The sequence below is a fragment of the Octopus sinensis genome, linkage group LG24, assembly GCF_006345805.1.
Source record: "Octopus sinensis linkage group LG24, ASM634580v1, whole genome shotgun sequence".
In the NCBI taxonomy this organism is placed as follows: domain Eukaryota; kingdom Metazoa; phylum Mollusca; class Cephalopoda; order Octopoda; family Octopodidae; genus Octopus; species Octopus sinensis.
The window spans coordinates 12503349-12515735 of record NC_043020.1 but is presented as its reverse complement, the minus strand read 5'-3'; the positions used below and the strand labels follow the sequence as shown (position 1 = coordinate 12515735).

The window sequence follows — 12387 nt, the reverse complement described above, 5'->3', positions numbered from 1 at the left end:
GATGTTGGTGTTGCCTTGGCGGAGTTTTGCGCTCTTTGAGTGCTCTTGTTGATTTTTAAGTTTTATTTTCTCTTTCATATTTTAACTTGTTTCCCCTCATTTCATTGCGGCCATGCTGGAGCATCGCTTTGATGGGTTTTAGTCGAATAAATCGACCCAAGGACTTATCATTTTTTAAATACCTAGTACTTCCTAAATAGTACTTTTAAATACCTAGTACTTCCTTGTGGAGGCGCAATGGCCCAGTGGTTAGGGCAGCGGACTCGCGGTCATAGGATCGCGGTTTCGATTCCCAGACCGGGCGTTGTGAGTGTTTATTGAGCGAAAACACCTAAAGCTCCACGAGGCTCCGGCAGGGATGGTGGTGATCCCTGCTGTACTCTTTCACCACAACTTTCTCTCACTCTTACTTCCTGTTTCTGTTGTACCTGTATTTCATAGGGCCGGCCTTGTCACTCTCTGTGTCACGCTGAATATCCCCGAGAACTACGTTAAGGATACACGTGTCTGTGGAGTGCTCAGCCACTTACACGTTAATTTCACGAGCAGGCTGTTCCGTTGATTCGGATCAACCGGAACCCTCATCGTCGTAAACGACGGAGTGCTTCCAGTACTTCCTAGTCTTCGGGGGGTATTGATGAGAAATATATAGAGGGAGTATGGATGCACAGCAGAGCCATCATTAATCCTACAAACAAGGCTGTTGAAGAAGGGAATACAGTTGTCATGTCGAAACTTCTACAAGGAGATAATAAAACTTTATCGAGGCTGTGACACATTAGAGATGGCTATAACAGGACATTTGACCCGCTAGAAGGAGTAGTTAAACTCCAAACCATTGGTAATGGTTTGGAGTTTAATTACTCCTTCTAGCGTGTCAGATGTCCTGTTGTGGCCATCTTTAATGTGTTTAAATGTACACTGTATACACACACACACACACACACATATATATATATATATATATATATATATATATATATATATGTATATGTAAGTTCAGCAAAAATTTAGATTCAAATGAATATGGTACTTAATTTAGATGCACCAGAATTCTGTATGGTGTTATCCATAAAAATCCGTGGGGTGATTATAGTCAAAATAAGGAACAAGAATGACTCCGGTAATTTGGTACGATCGTTTCGTACTACATCATTTTATTAAATGTTGCAAGTATTACAACAGTGGTCAGCATTTTAAAACTGCTGTAATACTTACAACATTTAATAAAATGATGAAGTACGAAGCGATCGTACCAAATTACCGGAGTCATTCTTGTTGCTTATTTTGATATATATAATTTGAAACTGACTTATTGGAAGTCCACCTGAAGATTGTCGATCAAGACAAGAAACAATTGTAGTGGCGTTTTTTTTTGACTTTTTATTAAAATTTTATGTATTGATTAAGTCTTTCCTTGTTTGTTTTGCAAAATAGTGGTTTTGTCTCTAATAATATTATATATATATATATATATATATCGAGAGAGAGAGAGAGAGAGAGGTGGGGATCATATAGGTATATGTCAAACGTATGAGAAACGAAACAAGGTTTTACTTACCGATAAAGATAGCAGAGTGATGTTTTTCAGGCACATTGTTATCAATGTAGGTTGGGAAAAGGGATGATCTTGGGCCTTTGCATATACCTAGTGCTATCATGAAGAAGACAAACAAGAAATATGCCGAGTGACTCTTTACCTGATTACTCGCACAGTTCGCCTCTTCAACAATACGTGACTTGCCATCAGAACACAGGTATATGTTTGCCGTTGCCGCTGTAACGTTTACAGAGTTATTTCCAATGGTGCCGTTCAGTGAAGCTGAATTTTCCAACAGTTCTAAATAACTGATTGGACGTAAGAGGTAAGTTAAGCTCATGCAACCGACAGTGACACCTACAAATAATGTTAAGACAGAGAACAGTTTGGGTATGTGCGCATCTCTTCCGAAATGACTAGCTAGAAGAACGACAAGCAAAAAACCAATATCATTGGCACTGTTAATAAATCCAAACTCAGCACTGGACAATCCGAACTGTTTCTCTAAAGAGCTTACCTGCGATGAAATATAACTAGGCACCGAATATGTCATAAAATTGGTAAGAGCCCCTAAATTTGTGAACGTTGCAATGTTTAACCCCCGATTAAACGTTATATACTTCCATATAAAACAACATGTATTTTCTCCATTTGTGTCGTCGTCTGCTTCCATTGATTTCATATCAGTATTCATTAACGTTGTTGTTGTTCTTGTTCATGATGAGCATCGGCAAATAAATTGTCTCTCTCGTAAATTTTCTCTGAATTATTGTCGTTCAAGTTACTATCAACAGGTTTCATGTTATGTAATTTCACTTCCTCGTGGTCTTGCCTCTTCAAGCCATTTTCATGTAAATTGCTTTCCATCTCAGCAAATATCGAAGATTGACTTTTTTTTTTTAATTAACAGTTTACTATTTCTTATGTAATTTCTTGTTTTAATCAGGTCAGTGTGTATATATACTTGATTTTTATATCACCGCTCTTCACGTGCGTGTGTCTGTCTGTGTGTCTGGCTTTTACCCCTTCCCTGCAAAAGCAGAAGAAGCATTTATGTAAAAATTATGTAAACAAAGATGATGATGATGATGATGATGATGATGATGATGATGATGATGATGATGGTGATGATCATTAAGCTTTCTTTTATTGGCCACAAGGACTCAAAACGTGGAAGGACAATATCAAAGGACGAGATGCAATGCAAAACAGGTGAGGTTTGCATCGATCAAGAGGAGGCACATTAAGAATATAACAAAAGGATACAAGAAGGAAAATTAGGAAAACAAGTAATTAATAAACAGACTGGCCAATAGCAGGGTGGTCCTCTTAGGGTAATTCAAGAAAAGTCCAAAACGAAAAGCCCTTTATTCTACCAAGGGAAGCGTCATTATCCAGTTTCTTTTCTTCATATTAGAAAAGCATTCTCAGAGTAGGTCGGTGCAGCATCACCATTCTTACCGCTCCCACCCACTTTTCAAAGCACCACCTCCTTCTCTGCTCTCACATTCTTCCTCAAAGAATATTTTAAAAAGTTGATGAGAGCTCGATCAGATAGGAAAATGTCAGTCTTCAAACCTTTCAGACGGTGCCACCACAGAGCTTCTTTTACCATAAAACGATAAAACAAAACCGACGTAATTTCCAGACCGCCAAATTTGGTTCAAATTTATCCAGCGGTTTAGCCATGCATAGAGGAAACACACACACACATACACACAGACAGTAAGAATACGAGTGAAGCAATCAGTGAAAGTAGAAAAGTGAAACAATATTATAGTTTTATGAAAAGTGAAAGAATAAAAGCGAAACAATATTATAGTTTTATGAAAAGTGAAAGAATAGAATGAAACTATAGTTTTATGAAAAGTGAAAGAATAGAATGAAACTATAGTTTTATGAAAAGTGAAAGAATAGAATGAAACTATAGTTTTATGAGAAATGAAAGAATAGAATGAAACTATAGTTTTATGAGAAATGAAAGAATAGAATGAAACTATAGTTTTATGAGAAATGAAAGAATAGAATGAAACTATAGTTTTATGAGAAATGAAAGAATAGAATGAAACTATAGTTTTATGAGAAATGAAAGAATAGAATGAAACTATAGTTTTATGAGAAATGAAAGAATAGAATGAAACTATAGTTTTATGAGAAATGAAAGAATAGAATGAAACTATAGTTTTATGAGAAATGAAAGAATAGAATGAAACTATAGTTTTATGAGAAATGAAAGAATAGAATGAAACTATAGTTTTATGAGAAATGAAAGAATAGAATGAAACTATAGTTTTATGAGAAGTGAAAGATAGAATGAAACTATAGTTTTATGAGAAATGAAAGAATAGAATGAAACTATAGTTTTATGAGAAATGAAAGAATAGAATGAAACTATAGTTTTATGAGAAATGAAAGAATAGAATGAAACTATAGTTTTAGGAGAAATGAAAGAATAGAATGAAACTATAGTTTTATGAGAAATGAAAGAATAGAATGAAACTATAGTTTTATGAGAAATGAAAGAATAGAATGAAACTATAGTTTTATGAGAAATGAAAGAATAGAATGAAACTATAGTTTTATGAGAAATGAAAGAATAGAATGAAACTATAGTTATATGAGAAGTGAAAGAATAGAATGAAACTATAGTTTTATGAGAAATGAAAGAATAGAATGAAACTATAGTTTTATGAGAAATGAAAGAATAGAATGAAACTATAGTTTTATGAGAAATGAAAGAATAGAATGAAACTATAGTTTTATGAGAAATGAAAGAATAGAATGAAACTATAGTTTTATGAGAAATGAAAGAATAGAATGAAACTATAGTTTTATGAGAAATGAAAGAATAGAATGAAACTATAGTTTTATGAGAAATGAAAGAATAGAATGAAACTATAGTTTTATGAGAAATGAAAAATAGAATGAAACTATAGTTTTATGAGAAATGAAAGAATAGAATGAAACTATAGTTTTATGAGAAGTGAAAGAATAGAATGAAACTATAGTTTTATGAGAAATGAAAGAATAGAATGAAACTATAGTTTTATGAGAAATGAAAGAATAGAATGAAACTATAGTTTTATGAGAATGAAAGAATAGAATGAAACTATAGTTTTATGAGAAGTGAAAGAATAGAATGAAACTATAGTTTTATGAGAAATGAAAGAATAGAATGAAACTATAGTTTTATGAGAAATGAAAGAATAGAATGAAACTATAGTTTTATGAGAAATGAAAGAATAGAATGAAACTATAGTTTTATGAGAAATGAAAGAATAGAATGAAACTATAGTTTTATGAGAAGTGAAAGAATAGAATGAAACTATAGTTTTATGAGAAATGAAAGAATAGAATGAAACTATAGTTTTATGAGAAATGAAAGAATAGAATGAAACTATAGTTTTATGAGAAGTGAAAGAATAGAATGAAACTATAGTTTTATGAGAAATGAAAGAATAGAATGAAACTATAGTTTTATGAGAAATGAAAGAATAGAATGAAACTATAGTTTTATGAAAATGAAAGAATAGAATGAAACTATAGTTTTATGAGAATGAAAGAATAGAATGAAACTATAGTTTTATGAGAAGTGAAAGAATAGAATGAAACTATAGTTTTATGAGAAATGAAAGAATAGAATGAAACTATAGTTTTATGAGAAATGAAAGAATAGAATGAAACTATAGTTTTATGAGAGTGAAAGAATAGAATGAAACTATAGTTTTATGAGAAATGAAAGAATAGAATGAAACTATAGTTTTATGAGAAATGAAAGAATAGAATGAAACTATAGTTTTATGAGAAATGAAAGAATAGAATGAAACTATAGTTTTATGAGAAGTGAAAGAATAGAATGAAACTATAGTTTTATGAGAAATGAAAGAATAGAATGAAACTATAGTTTTATGAGAAATGAAAGAATAGAATGAAACTATAGTTTTATGAGAAGAAAGAATAGAATGAAACTATAGTTTTATGAGAAATGAAAGAATAGAATGAAACTGTAGTTTTATGAGAAGTGAAAGAATAGAATGAAACTATAGTTTTATGAGAAATGAAAGAATAGAATGAAACTATAGTTTTATGAGAAATGAAAGAATAGAATGAAACTATAGTTTTATGAGAAGTGAAAGAATAGAATGAAACTATAGTTTTATGAGAATTGAAAGAATAGAATGAAACTATAGTTTTATGAGAAATGAAAGAATAGAATGAAACTATAGTTTTATGAGAAATGAAAGATAGAATGAAACTATAGTTTTATGAAAAGTGAAAGAATAGAATGAAACTATAGTTTTATGAGAAATGAAAGAATAGAATGAAACTATAGTTTTATGAGAAATGAAAGAATAGAATGAAACTATAGTTTTATGAGAAATGAAAGAATAGAATGAAACTATAGTTTTATGAGAAATGAAAGAATAGAATGAAACTATAGTTTTATGAGAAATGAAAGAATAGAATGAAACTATAGTTTTATGAGAAATGAAAGAATAGAATGAAACTATAGTTTTATGAGAAGTGAAAGAATAGAATGGAACTATAGTTTTATGAGAAATGAAAGAATAGAATGAAACTATAGTTTTATGAGAAGTGAAAGAATAGAATGAAACTATAGTTTTATGAGAAATGAAAGAATAGAATGAAACTATAGTTTTATGAGAAGTGAAAGAATAGAATGAAACTATAGTTTTATGAGAAATGAAAGAATAGAATGAAACTATAGTTTTATGAAAAGTGAAAGAATAGAATGAAACTATAGTTTTATGAGAAATGAAAGAATAGAATGAAACTATAGTTTTATGAAAAGTGAAAGAATAGAATGAAACTATAGTTTTATGAGAAATGAAAGAATAGAATGAAACTATAGTTTTATGAGAAGTGAAAGAATAGAATGAAACTATAGTTTTATGAGAAATGAAAGAATAGAATGAAACTATAGTTTTATGAGAAATGAAAGAATAGAATGAAACTATAGTTTTATGAGAAATGAAAGAATAGAATGAAACTATAGTTTTATGAGAAATGAAAGAATAGAATGAAACTATAGTTTTATGAGAAATGAAAGAATAGAAGAATGAAACTATAGTTTTATGAGAAATGAAAGAATAGAATGAAACTATAGTTTTATGAGAAGTGAAAGAATAGAATGAAACTATAGTTTTATGAGAAATGAAAGAATAGAATGAAACTATAGTTTTATGAGAAATGAAGAATAGAATGAAACTATAGTTTTATGAGAAATGAAAGAATAGAATGAAACTATAGTTTTATAAGAAATGAAAGAATAGAATGAAACTATAGTTTTATGAGAAATGAAAGAATAGAATGAAACTATAGTTTTATGATGAGAATGAAAGAATAGAATGAAACTATAGTTTTATGAGAAGTGAAACAATAGAATGGAACTATAGTTTTATGAGAAGTGAAAGAATAGAATGAAACTATAGTTTTATGAGAAATGAAAAGATAGAATGAAACTATAGTTTTATGAGAAGTGAAAGAATAGAATGAAACTATAGTTTTATGAGAAATGAAAGAATAGAATGAAACTATAGTTTTATGAGAAGTGAAAGAATAGAATGAAACTATAGTTTTATGAGAAATGAAAGAATATAGAATGAAACTATAGTTTTATGAGAAGTGAAAGAATAGAATGTAACTATAGTTTTATGAGAGAAGTGAAAGAATAGAATGAAACTATAGTTTTATGAGAAGTGAAAGAATAGAATGAAACTATAGTTTTATGAGAAGTGAAAGAATAGAATGAAACTATAGTTTTATGAGAAGTGAAAGAATAGAATGAAACTATAGTTTTATGAGAAGTGAAAGAATAGAATGAAACTACAGTTTTATGAGAAATGAAAGAATAGAATGAAACTATAGTTTTATGAGAATGAAAGAATAGAATGAAACTATAGTTTTATGAAAAGTGAAAGAATAGAATGAACTATAGTTTTATGAGAAGTGAAAGAATAGAATGAAACTACAGTTTTATTGAGAAATGAAAGAATAGAATGAACTATAGTTTTATGAGAAATGAAAGAATAGAATGAAACTATAGTAGTTTTATGAGAATGAAATGAAAGAATAGAATGAAACTATAGTTTTATGAGAAGTGAAAGAATAGAATGAAACTATAGTTTTATGAGAAGTGAAAGAATAGAATGAAACTATAGTTTTATGAGAAGGAAAAATAGAATGAAACTATAGTTTTATGAGAAATGAAAGAATAAGAATGAAACTATGTTTATGAGAAGTGAAAGAATAGAATGAAACTATAGTTTTATGAGAAGTGAAAGAATAGAATGAAACTATAGTTTTATGAGAAATGAAAGAATAGAATGAAACTATAGTTTTATGAGAAATGAAAGAATAGAATGAAACTATAGTTTTATGAGAAATGAAAGAATAGAATGAAACTATAGTTTTATGAGAAGTGAAAGAATAGAATGAAACTATAGTTTTATGAGAAGTGAAAGAATAGAATGAAACTATAGTTTTATGAGAAGTGAAAGAATAGAATGAAACTATAGTTTTATGAGAAGTGAAAGAATAGAATGAAACTATAGTTTTATGAGAAGTGAAAGAATAGAATGAAACTATAGTTTTATGAGAAATGAAAGAATAGAATGAAACTATAGTTTTATGAGAAGTGAAAGAATAGAATGAAACTATAGTTTTATGAGAAATGAAAGAATAGAATGAAACTATAGTTTTATGAGAAGTGAAAGAATAGAATGAAACTATAGTTTTATGAGAAGTGAAAGAATAGAATGAAACTATAGTTTTATGAGAAATGAAAGAATAGAATGAAACTATAGTCTTATGAGAAATGAAAGAATAGAATGAAACTATAGTTTTATGAGAAATGAAAGAATAGAATGAAACTATAGTTTTATGAGAAATGAAAGAATAGAATGAAACTATAGTTTTATGAGAAATGAAAGAATATAAGTGAAACTATTTTACCGTTGCAAAGAAATCGGAAGGGTCTTGTGGGGGCGGCTACAGACCTCTATATGTGCAAGGGCCAAAATTTGACCCACTACAATCTTCCCCGATTAATGAAAAACCCTCATACCAAATTTGGTATTATACGCTGAAAAAAAATCGTAAGAGTCGTATGCAAACAAGACTTCCAGTACTCTAATTCAAATTTCTTATAATTTCTTATAATTCATCTTCTGCTTCTTGTGGCCACCCAACTTCTACAGCCATTGGTAACTATCTCTCAGTTAGCTCTCGTTCTGTACCACCCCTTCGCCTTTCTATGACTCCATCACAGACTTCTGTCGATCCGTTTACTCTTAACACTTGCACTCCTCTCGCAACGAAGGGCCAAATCTTTTGCTACACCAAATTTGAAAGAAGGACGTAGCTAGAGTATACTGCCTGAGAAGTGAACCGATAGATCAATAGATAGATCGAGAGAGAAGATAGCTGACTGAAATTAGTGCTGTTCCTCAGTGTGCGTGTATTGCCGCTGAATGCTCGAAATGAGGAGTAGCTAGACAGCTGACAACTGATGAAGGGTCCATTCTCTGTGTTTACTTGTCCTGGAAAACACGAAGTGAAAGAACAGAAAAGAAACGAAAAGCCTATGAGTGAAGAAATAATATTGGGTTGTCCGGAAAGTTCGTACCGATTTATAGTAGCTTACCTTTCGACTTATTTTAGAACATGGTTGAATCCACAAAATAGGATTTGACTACACCTCTATTTAGAGCACAGTTTAAACTATCTTTTCGTGGAAGAAGGTTTATCTTCCTACAACCTGTGTTAATTCTGTAACCCTTTAAAATGGAAGATAAGAAAGTTCATCTTCGCCACTTGATGCTTTGGGAACCAGACAAAAATTGCTGCGGCTCGACTGGGATGTGTTACCCCACCCTCCATATTCACCAGATATTGCTCCATCGGATTTCCACTTATTCAGGGCTCTACAGAACAGTCTTAATGGTAAAAATTTCATTTCCTTGGTACTTTGATGAATTCTTTGCCATGAAACCTGTCACTTAGCGGTTCGGCAAAAGAGACCGATAGAATAAGTACTGGGCTTACAAAGAATAAGTCCCGGGGTCGATTTGCTCTACTAAAGGCGGTGCTCCAGCATGGCCGCAGTCAAATGACTGAAACAAGTAAAAGAGTAAAGAGTAAAAGAGTAAACCACCTTAGTTCTGGGACGAGGGTATTTTCAAGTTAAAGGAAAGATGGCGACGCATTGTGCAACAAAATGGTTCATATTTGGTTGATTAAAAATGTACTGCCAAGTATTTATTGACCCAATATATGGAAGTGGGAAAATGTCTGAAGGTGTTAAGAAAAAAAATAAGAATAAAGAAAAGGAGAGGTGGGGGAGTAGGAGAAAAAAATTTGTAAAATCGAAGCTTGTCAGGCGAAGGTTTTGTGAATATAGACTGGGGTAATTTATTAGGTCAACTGTAAGTTATTGGGACATCCTGTATATACATTTAAAAAGAGTTAAAGGGTTAAAGTATTTCATACTCAAACAAATACATTTAATATATTTGATGTATCTAAATTGCCTGGTGGGGGAGAGAAAGAGAAAATTTAGGAGGGTTAGGAGAAAAGGAGACAAGAAGAAAGAGAGGGAGAATGAGAAGAAGGAGAGGAGAACGAGAGGGCAGTGGAGAGAACATAATAGCTCCAGGTAAATTGATAGTTCATGACTCAACAGTAAAACTCTATTCTCTCTCTCTCTCTTTCTTCTTTTCTTCTTTTATCCTAATTCTAATTTCCTAACACTCCTAAATTTTCTCTTTCTCTCCCCCACCAGGCAAATTGGATACATCAAATATATTAAATGTATTAGTTTGAGTATGAAATACAATATATATATATATATATATATATATATATATATATTAAAAAAGGAGATGTGGAACACGAGTTGTGATATATAAAAAAGGAAATGAAGAAAATGTTGACAAAATAATTTAAGTAATTTAAGTCATTTAATTAGGTGAAGTTCTTTTTACCGGTTGCGCATTTGCTATGCTTATCAAAAGATAGATTTTTTCCTCTTATCTGGAAAGAGATAAGAGGAAAAAATCTATCTTTTGATAAGCATAACAAATGCGCAACCGCTAAAAAGAACTTTCACCTAATTAAATTACTTAAATTACTTAAATTATTTTGTCAGCATTTTCTTCATTTCCTTATATATATATATATATATATATATATATAATATATATATATATATATATATATATATGCATATAGTGAACGCCATGTTGGATCGTTAGCTCCTACACGCAATTTGTTTCTCTCCTTGTTTCTTTTCTGTGTATCTTTCTGTCGAAGAGCGTAGGCTCGAAACGTAAAATACTCGTTATATTTCGATTCCTGAGCGCCATACTAATACATTTGTTTGTTTGTACTCCACCTGCCTTCGTCTTTTGTTTATTTTCGTAAACCTTCCCGATATATATATATATATATATATATATACGTACACACACAAAACGAGAGAAAGCAAGAGGTGAAGACTTTCAGATGATGAATTTTTAAGTATAAACATGTAAGTATAAACTAGGTCCAACTTTCACGGAGTACAAACGACAGAGAAAATTAAAAGGATGTAAGAAGGGTGATATAAGCCCAACATCTGTTTCTGGGGATTCGGTCCATAATAATGCTGGTAGATTTAGTTCATCACAATATGCGGCCGTATGGATGCAATTGACATTGGATAAGACGGGACTCTGTCATCAGGGTAAAGATGATCTCACATTTTAGATCTTAATTATTAGGAATTTATAAAAATCACAAACTGCGTAAGATCTGAAGTTCTAGGTTGACACATGAATTGAAAATTATTTTTTTTATCTCCACGGTAGATTCAGTTTTGTTATACGGTGCTGAAGAAAAGGCGGCGAGCTGGCAGAAACGTTAGCGCGCCGGGCGAAATGCTTAGCGGTATTTCGTCTGTCGTTACGTTCTGAGTTCAAATTCCGCCGAGGTCGACATTGCCTTTCATACCCTCGGGGTCGATAAATTAAGTACCAGTTATGCACTGGGGTCGATGTAATCGACTTAATCCGTTTGTCTGTCCTTGTTTGTCCCCTCTATGTTTAGCCCCTTGTGGGTAATAGAGAAATGGGTATTTCGTCTGTCGTTACGTTCTGAGTTCAAATTCCGCCGAGGTCGACATTGCCTTTCATCCCCTCGGGGTCGATAAATAAAGTACCAGTTTCGCACTGGGGTCGATGTAATCGACTTAATCCGTTTGTCTGTCCTTGTTTGTCCCCTCTATGTTTAGCCCCTTATGGGTAGTAAAGAAATATATACGGTGCTAAAGCTTGAACCCTCACCAGAAGGCTTGAGAAACAAATAGACGGTTGCTACGCAAGAATGTTAAGAATGGATCTGAATGCTACATGGAGAGCTCATTTAACCAACGAGCAGCTTTATCAAAATCTATCCAAAGTGACTGAGAAGATCCATTAGAGAAGAATGGAATTGCTGGTCGTTGCGTCAGGCAGTCAGAAGAATCAGTGTATCAACTGGTCTCGTGGCAGTCAGTTGAAGGAAGGATGAACAGGGGAAGAAGATGTCTAACCTATGTGGACACCTTGCTTCAGGACAGTAGAATGGTAAATGTCAACGAATTAAGAACATGCATGGGGGATTCTAATGGATGGCATCTTGTGTGAAATATTGTATGAAAGGTGGCGAGCTGGCAGAAACGTTAACATACCGGGCAAAATGCTTAGCACTATTTCGTCTTCGCAGTCACAGCATATCTCCAGAGGTCTTTCGTCATTGCTTCTGTGAGGCCCAACGTTCGAAGGTCAAGCTTGATCACCTCATTCCAT

At 31.9% G+C, this 12387-nt stretch overlaps 1 protein-coding gene across 1 annotated transcript; it reads right to left on the bottom strand.

The window, feature by feature from the left end:
• Nucleotides 1-1553: 1553 nt before the first annotated feature.
• Nucleotides 1554-11177, bottom strand: LOC118767822 (solute carrier organic anion transporter family member 1A3-like). Its single transcript, XM_036513086.1, has 3 exons — nucleotides 11130-11177; nucleotides 10130-10211; nucleotides 1554-2065 (listed from the first exon to the last, which is right to left on the bottom strand). Exons 1-3 carry the CDS (start codon nucleotides 11175-11177, stop codon nucleotides 1554-1556), a joined length of 642 nt encoding a protein of 213 aa, XP_036368979.1.
• Between the last annotated feature and the right edge of the window lie 1210 nt (nucleotides 11178-12387).